The sequence below is a fragment of the Nicrophorus vespilloides genome, unplaced genomic scaffold (assembly GCF_001412225.1).
Source record: "Nicrophorus vespilloides isolate i.1.1-1 unplaced genomic scaffold, Nicve_v1.0, whole genome shotgun sequence".
NCBI classification, from domain to species: domain Eukaryota; kingdom Metazoa; phylum Arthropoda; class Insecta; order Coleoptera; family Silphidae; genus Nicrophorus; species Nicrophorus vespilloides.
In genome coordinates this window covers 117,641-127,447 of record NW_017099911.1, presented here as the reverse complement: position 1 = coordinate 127,447, position 9,807 = coordinate 117,641, and the positions used below count along the sequence as shown (strand labels likewise).

General features: G+C 28.7%; 1 protein-coding gene across 1 annotated transcript; it reads left to right on the top strand.

Annotated features, from left to right (window-relative positions):
- Positions 1-1,484: 1,484 nt before the first annotated feature.
- On the top strand, positions 1,485-2,639 carry LOC108566039 (skin secretory protein xP2-like). Its single transcript, XM_017925733.1, has 2 exons — positions 1,485-1,496; positions 1,572-2,639. Exons 1-2 carry the CDS (start codon positions 1,485-1,487, stop codon positions 2,637-2,639), a joined length of 1,080 nt encoding a protein of 359 aa, XP_017781222.1.
- The last annotated feature ends 7,168 nt before the right edge of the window (positions 2,640-9,807 follow it).

Here is a 9,807-nt window from a genome sequence, read left to right as displayed (position 1 = left end):
AATTAAAAAAATAACATATATCTTCAATAAATAAATGAGTAAATCTATTATGAATTGATTTATGTGTTTTTTACTTTTAATTTTTGTTCTATAAAATTTATATTAATATAGTTTTGCATTCTAGTAAAAGTTAGAAGACTAAAATGTAGAAAATGATGAAGTTTTAAATATATATTTCATAAATTTATTTAATCATATTTATTGGCTACAATTATACGAAACGACTATCTACCAACATAATTCCGCCTACAAATAATAAATTTCCCTGAAATCCAACGCTGTTAAATACTTTCAATAAATTTCAATCAATATTTACTAATTATTAATTAATTCTAAAACAACGTGTTTTCTAAAAATAGTTTCCAATAAAATTGAAAAGATAATTGAATAAGTATCATTTTATAAATTATTTATAACTGTTTGAATAGATATTTTTATTATTAATAATAATGTAATTGAAAATCATTAAATTAGTATATTTCAAAATAGTTACGGTGCATTATACGTGTTATAAAATAATAGAGAGTCTAACAACCTTCATATTAAATAACCTTGCTATGTTACGAACAATTGTATTTGGCAATAATAAACATAATGAGTAATAAATAAAGCGTAATAAGTTTACTTTTTGTAATTTTATACAACTCAAAGTAATAAAATTAATTAAAATATTTCATGACACTGGATTCTATGAAATGAAAAATATGAAAATACATTTATTTTGATCAATTTAATATTTACAGAACTTAGATAGTTAAGTAATTTCATTTACTTATGAAATTTAATAATAATTAAAATTAAAATTAGAATATTAATTATTTTTTGTTTTAATTACATTTTCATGAAATTAGAACATAATTAAAGTAATTAAAGACATAATTAAACAAAAGATATTTAATGACAATTTTGCATTTGTAATAGTCGATTTTATTATACTTTAGATTGATTTTATGTAATTGATACTATACGAAATTGTTAAAAAAAAATATTTTTTTTAATATCTCGATGACTGTTTTATAATATTTTGAGTGATTTCGTATGGATATGTATTGTTATTGTTGAAGTAGATATATGGAATTGGAACTATTATAATATATAATAGATGAAAATGTATATTTTTGTTTGAAATCTAATTAATCTGGCAAATATTCATGCATCGAAATGAATAAATTAATTATTAAAATATTTATGAAAACGTATGCATGCAGTAGTTTGCGATTGGTAATGAATTCTAATTGCATGTTGTGATTAATCGCGACATGAATATTCATAAGTTATCCGGTAATAACAATTTCGGTTTTGCCAAAAAAAAAAAAGTATACGTCGTCCGTTTGGTAAATATACTGTATCAAATTAACGAAGAGGAAGCATAAAAAAGAGTGTGTGTATAAGTGGGATTGAGAGCGGGCAAAAGAAAGTGCGTTGGATGGTATAAAAGAGTGGATCGGAATTTTTTAGAACCAGAACGTTCTATACCTTCAACCATGAGGGTGTTTGTAAGTAATCAATATTTCTTGTAGTGAAATAATAATACTATAATTTGTTTGTTGTTTTTTCTTCATTTCTTTAAGATTGTAATAAGCGCCGTTTGCTTGTACTCGGCCCTAGCCGCGGAATCCGCTACCAAGGAAATCTCGCAGGAGGGCAAGAAGCAAGAGAAACGTGGTATCATCGATTTGGGAGACCACGCTCATGCTTTTGGAGGATTTGAAGCTGGATACGGAGGAGGATGGACCGGACACTTCGGTCAAGTCCATGATGATCACCACCATCATCATCATGATCACCACCACGAGCACGTCAACACTCAAGTAGTTACCAAGAAGATCCCAGTACCATACACCGTTGAGAAGCACGTACCTTACACCGTCGAACGTCATGTACCTTATCAAGTGAAAGTACCGGTACCACAACCCTACACCGTAGAGAAGAAAGTACCGTACCCAGTCAAGGAGTACATCAAGGTACCATACTTTGTGCCACAGCCGTACGAAGTGATCAAGAAAGTACCATATGAAGTGCACGTGCCAGTCCCAAGGCCGTACGAAGTAAAAGTGAACGTACCAAAACCATACACCGTCGAGAAGAGGGTACCATACGAAGTTAAAGTGTCAGTCCCACAACCCTACACCGTCGAAAGGAAAGTGCCGTACCCAGTTAAAGTTGAAATTCCAGTTCCACAACCCTACACCGTCGAAAAGAAGGTACCATATGAAGTCAAAGTACCAGTAGACAGGCCTTACACCGTCCATGTACCAAAACCATACCCAGTCACCGTCGAGAAGCACGTACCTTACACCGTCGAGAAGCACATCCCATACGAAGTCAAGGTCCCAGTAGACAAACCATACCCAGTTGAAGTGCCACGACCAGTACCATACCACGTGAAAGTGCCAGTACCACAACCCTACACCGTCTTGAAGAAGGTCCCATTGGAGGTCGAAAGGCCAGTGCCTTTCCACGTTAAAGTACCAGTAGACAAACCATACCCAGTCTACAAAGAAGTACCAGTTCCTATCCAGAAAGAGGTACCATACCCAGTCAAGGTACCAGTCCACGTACCAGTTCACTACCATCAACATCACGAAGAAGAGCATGTTGAACACGTTGATCACTACCCCAGCCACGGATGGCATTGAACTGCCTCACCATAATATTTAATTATTTGTTTTGTTTTTTATCGCACTTTTCTTTTTGTTTATCAAGTGCTATGTTTTTTTTGTTATTGAATGCTGTACAATCAGTTCAATGATTTTTAAATCCAAATAAACGTCTATTTTGCATATTAAAAAAATGTTGTTTTCTTAAAATCTGATTAACAAATCTTAAAATCAGATTTATATCGACTTTCACAAACTTTTTAATATCAAATCAAATAATTTTGAACGAAATTCAGTTTTTTTTATATTAAGATAAACATTTAAACCGGATTCATTGATGAATATACCATTAAAAAAATCATAAAAGCTGAATCAATCAAATATATAGTCTACTATATTCATTGATAAATATTTTAGAGATTAAGATTAACAGTATTAGATAACCAAATCTATTAAAAACAAACTGATACAAATGCATTCACAATCATATTTTATATGAAATTATATAGGAAATGAACTAAATAATAGATTGTAAAATGTTTACATCATTATCATCATATAATGATTGATTATGCAGAAATTTTTATATGTAACTCTTTGTACTATTTGAAAGTTTATTAGATGATGTAACATCAACCATACAAATTGTTATTCGAAGCAGCAACATCTGAATATTCATAAGTTATTGTCAAAATAATGGAAGCTATTGTTAATAGACGTGATATTGATGGATATCTCTACGAAATACTGTTTCATTATTTTATAGACTTAAAATTTCGTGAATCTTTAGAAAGTACAAATACTTGTGCAATAATCTTTTTGTTGAATAGAAAACATTCAATTAAATTAAGATTTATAGCTAATTTAATTAAAAAAAAAAAACTGGTTATAAATTTGTTATAATTTCATAATAAAAGTAGTTGCAATAAAAAAATAGTTGATTCGATTCTCCTTTTATTTAGTACACTTTCTATTTGGAGAAACTAGTACATACATTATTTTTGAAGATAGTTCGTGTGTAATAAAAATATATCAATTTATTATGAAGATTTACAATTTTTTGTATATACGTTCTTTATTTTCAAACGAACTTACATTTATTTATTACTCAGTTAATAAATAAGTTCATTTAAACCAAGATATTATCTGAATAATATGTCAACGTACGTTAATGAGGTCAATGAAGATTTATTATAGAAGAACACATTCGCGCAAACGTACTTTATTTTCAAGCGAACTTAAGTTTCTTCTTGATGATTCAAATTTTCCAATTTTTTGTACACGTTCGCACGAACGTACTTTATTTCAAGCGAGCATACGTTTTTTTTACTCCTTTGAAGTGGTAATTGTTTAATATTGGATATAAATAAACATAAATTCAAATTAAATATAAAATATAAAATGTAAAAAAAAACAATTACAAATAAATAAATACATTTGGCCAAAGAGATTTTTATTCCATGTGTAAATAAATATGACGAATGTTTATTTATACATTTCCTGAAAGTAAATACAAAACCAGATTTTATACGAAACGTTACTAAAAGCGTTTCATATTAAATTAATTAATTAATTTCTGTTTCATACTTCATATTTCTAAATGAAATAACAGAGAAAAAAAAAAGCGAAAATAATTAAAGACCACTGCAACTAAGCCGTTGCAAATGCAGTTTTTTTTAATTATGTACATTTAACAATCCTTTGGGGTGTGCTTTGAATTCACAATTTATATCCTATTAAAAAAACGGATACTCTCAAACGAATTTAAATTGGAAAACCGGAGGTGCACAAACCTAAAAAATAAATCAACAATTTGCACGTGAAATATTTCTTCTATAAATTGAATCGAGTCCTAAAGTGCACAATTAATTTCTAATTAATGGAACGTTCTTGCAATTCGTGGCCTTTCTTTATTTATTTTTTTTGTTGTTGTTGTTGTTGAATGAACGGTGACCAACATATGGCTTAGCATTCCGCACTGATCGGCCGGAACTAATTAAGTGAAAATGCGTTGCTTAATTTCAATTTCACTTTCGGTAATGCTGTTGTATCTTTCGGCGACTTACGTGCACGATAAAATGATCATTCATAAAAAAAACGGACGGAGCCGGTACGTATGAGTATGTGTTACCGAAATCGGTTTCTCTTTTGAGTGTTGTTATACATTTAAGTGAAAACCTGTTTCAACATACAATCAATTCCATAACACCAAAATTGTATGACACCTTCGAACATGTATCATTTACATGGCCCATATGTAAATTCCATTATTCCCGCGTTTTTTTTTTTAATATTGTTCTTTCTCTTCTTACGTATACGAAAATTCACATATTTTACTCGGTTTTATGGAAACATATAATTTAAGAAATTTCTTTTTTTTCACAATATCGATATGTGCAAAGCTTTCTAAGAAGCGGATGAACCGGAGCAACTTATTAATAAATATATACAAAAAATGTAGTTTAACCTAGTAATCTTAACCTAGAATTTCCTATTAACCAAGGTGACCTTAATTTTATAATTAGAGTAAGTTTTTGATTAATGCGCTAGTAATTTGAAATATTTTTCGACTATAATGCTTTAATGCAGGGGTCCCCAGCCCTAACGCCAACCCTTTTACATGTGCCCTCCGCTATGTGGAATTATTTGTTTTTGTATGTATTATATGTATTATTGATTATGTCCAATTATAAATTTACCTTGAAAAAGTTTTTCTAAATAAATGTTGCCCGCCGCCCAACTAGCATTCTACAATGTGCTCTTGATGCAAAAAGGTTGGGGACTCCTGCTTTAATCAATGAGACTTACCTTAATAAAGGGTGTCTCAAAATTAACGCAAGATTTGAATGTGCCGCCATTTGTGCAGTAAAATGTTGGCAACCCGAAAAAAAACAATTTGACACTTTACTGCACAAATGGCGGCAAATTCAAATCTTGCGTTAATTTTGGGTCACCCTTTATAAACAATGCTCGTTTAACGTACATAACTCGTACACAAATTTCAGTAAATTTAAATTTTCTTTAATTTAAATACAACTTTTTTGTATATATGTTTTTCATTGTTCGTACACGTAGTTTCGTACACAAGTTTCATACTAACGTACACTTTACCGTGGACCGCAACATCATACATATTTAACATTTATTTTTCCTAAAACCATTTTTTTATTGTTCCGATTAAAGTTGTACGTTTGTACTGATATGTGTACGGTAATTCAATTTGTATTTAAGAATTTATTAAAAAAAAAATATATTTGTCATCTATAATTGAATTAAATTTACTTTAATAATATAAATATGTTCGGTTAACGTACATAATGTATACACAAATTGTAATATGTTAAGCTAAATTTACGTCATTAGAACCACATAGAAATACTTGTTTTCATCCAAATACATTTTATTTGGTATATATTTTTTACTTAGTTCATATGAGCGTACACTTCATTGTTGAACCGTAATATGATATGATATAGATATATTTAAATTTATTATATCTATAGCGAGTTTTACAGCCATTTTTACTGTTTCAAATTGCACGTATGTGTGGATATTTGTACTTTAATTCAATAAAAGTGCTGCAACTAATCTTCTACATATTATCAATCATTGCATATTTATGCGGAAGTACGTAATATTTCTAGCCCACTGTATGTATATATTCATGTATATAATATATTATGATACTATCTGATAATAAATACATTATAAAGTAATATTAATGTAAAAGTGTGTACAAACATTTGTGATATCATTAATACTATTTACCTACATTTGCCTAGAATAATCATATGCATTATTCCGTAATAGTTGGTGATGACCTACAATTTAAATAAATTATATATGGAAAATGGTAGTAATAATATCCTTTTTCCGATGTATTTATAGGTCGACAATCATTCACAATCATTCCCTTTGTGCCTTGTCCAATTCCTATGTTAATTTTGTAGACATACTTGATGGAGACAGACAGACAGACTTTCATCCACAAACGCTCATTTGCGAAACAAATTCGTATCATTTGGTTTGTCGGGGTTGTTTTCTTATTTATCCGCGATTTATGCCACGCGACTTCTTGCAGCGACGGTATAACAAATTGGTGTATTCATAATGGAACAAAACGTGAATAATGCCGACGTCCCGTAATGAATGCTGATGAGCGGAAAATAAACACTTGCTTTTTATCTTCCGTCGTCTGCTTAATTATTCGTTGCCCGAAATGATTTATTTTCCATCCATCCTGATTAAGACAATGCATTTTTAAGTTTCAATTTAAATTTCAAATTAATTGCATATTATTGTATAAACACAAACATTGTTTGACTCTATTAATATAGTCATTTTTTCTGTTATATAATTTTCATTATAATAAAATAAAAATATTGTTGTCATTCCATTAATAACCCATCCAAGTACTAACTGCAGTTTGAGTTGATTAACTTTAGTAAGTCGTTTCATAACAAAATAACATTTTGAACAATAAATTTAGTAGATTTTCTTAGACTTTATACAATAATAAAAATTATATAAGAATATTATAAAGTCAGCATGACATAAATTTTATAATTTTGCGTTTATATACACATAGTGCGGGTATATAAATTCACCGCACTGTTTGAAATCGGCGTAAAAACATACTTCACTATATGCATGGAAAAAATCCAAACGATTTAATTACAAAAAATAATATTGTGTATTTTGTAGTATTGCTGTATATATGTTTCTATTTTAACCTATAAGATATCAAAAATGAACTAAAATTGACATATAATTATTTATTTATTTAGCAGATTATCATACACTTGATAGTAATGAATAACTATAAAAAAAAAAAACATATTTGAAAACAAATATTTATCATAACAGAAAAATAATTCTTGATATAATTCAAACTTATCTACTTGAGAAGTCTGTTTATTATAAGTAATTATGTACTTTTTTTCTAGCTTACTATGAGACTATGAATAAATGATTCGAGCAAGTTCTGGAAAACAACAGCATATTCACATACAAATTGATCTATTATTTTTATGTTATTTAATAAAAAAATATTTATGTGTGCGGGTTTCTATGCAGACACTATAAGCATTGTAACTGTCATAAAAAAGTTACTGTTCGGAAACGCCTTCATCGACGTTCTGGAAATAAAAACATATTACCGATCAGAAAAAAATAACAAATTACAGACATACAATTTATTGTTTAAAACATTTTAATCTCATAATTTTCCTTACAATACACATATTTAATGGAAAATTATTAAATTAGAACTAACCATTTTTAATATTTTGGATAGTATCAAAGTTATAGATAATGGAATTTTGTATAATGTATGAAAATATTATATAAATCTATGTATTCATTCTGATAGTAATAACTAAAATTTATTGTATTAAAAAATGGGTTTTGATTTAAGTTTCTTCTTTACTTTTTTTTACTCCTTTTGCCAAAAACCTTAGTTTAATGTGATTCTTTTTGTATAGTTAATCGGTTCCGACAATATCCCGTACTATTTGAAACTAATCGTAGAATTTAAAACCGTCAAAAAATAAATGTTCTTTATTTATACAAGCCATGTCAGTATGTTTCTCTTTGTTCGGACGAACATACTTGACCTTCGGACAATAACATCATATGGATATATATATTTTAAACTTAGTCATTATTTCCTTTAAAACGTATTCTACAGCCGTTTTTACTTTTCGACTATAATTATACGTTTGTAAGGATATTTGTACGTTAATTTAATTATGTGACTTGATTCGATAGAAGAAGAAAAAAATGATTATTGTTTTGTGTACAATTTTTTTAGTATTTATTTTGATCAATTAAAATTTAGTTTGTCTTGATACTATAGTGAATCCACACTGATCGAAGCCGTACTATACGAGGTATTTCTATATTTGATGATATTTACAATTTTTATATTTATATTAAAAAAGTAACCTCAATTAAGCCAAACAATTATAACATAAGACTTAAATAAAATTATTATAATGAAAATATTATTTTGACTTAACATAGATTGTTAAAAGTTAATTTATTACACACTTTACAAATGTATTACAAATTCAAAATATAGAATAACAAATTATTTCATGCTTTAAATAATTTTAATAGATATTCTATGAGTTCAGATCTATTGACCCTTCATAAATATGTTTTTTAGTAACAAAATAAAAAAATCTTTACAATCAATATATTTATTCAAAAATAAATTATCAATATGAAAGTGTATATGCTAATGTTAAAGAGTTCCATTAAATAACTAGTTAAAACACTGGTTTTGTTATTTTATACTTTAATTAGTTATTTTGTAAAACAACGCAATTATTCAAAATAAAGTAAGATATAAATTTGTAACTTGAAAAATAAAATAAATTTTAATTAGTAATTAATAAAAAAACGATCAAATTGTCAAATATGTTGTATTCATGTAGAACAAAGTTAGTGAGAAAATAGGATTAATAAAAATGAAGTATGGGGAAGAGTGTAGCAGGAAGTGTTCATAAAAAGTTATGTTTATAATATTTCCAGTCCTAAGAGGTTACACACAAAAATAAAGCGACTACCATTCCGCTTTATCCGGATACGTTATAAATAATATAAAACTAATCCTTCTTAGCGAGTGTAAACACATACACGAGACAATTTATTAAGGTACCACTAAAATTATATATTGACCGATCATAAGACTCGAGTGAGCAATTTAAGCTTTGGATAGTATGAATAATGTCAGCCATATTTCATGCATCCACCCCCTTCAGAACTTCCGCGCAGCGAAGGGAAAATCAAGGGAGTTGGGCGAAAATTGATATTTTCGAAACAAAATTTTGCGGCTCCGTTCCACGTAACCCGAGGACGTCCAAAACTTTTGCGACCTGAAATATTCGTATCATTTAAGTTTTAATTAGTGCGGATTCTTACATGCTCACACATATCGATTCCATTCCATATTACCATAGCAACATGACGAAGTTTCCACGGCTAGCAATTACGACTTTATCTAGTACTCATAACTTATCCTCTAGCAAATCTATTAGTTTCTGGCCTTCTCCAGGATATATGTATATACTTGCACATCGAAGCTATAACTTACGTGAATCGGATGCAGAAGCAATCGGTTAATACGAACGAACAGATCGATACTCCTCTCGATTTCATGAACAGAGTGAAATAATTCAACGCATTAATTTGCGAAAGTTTT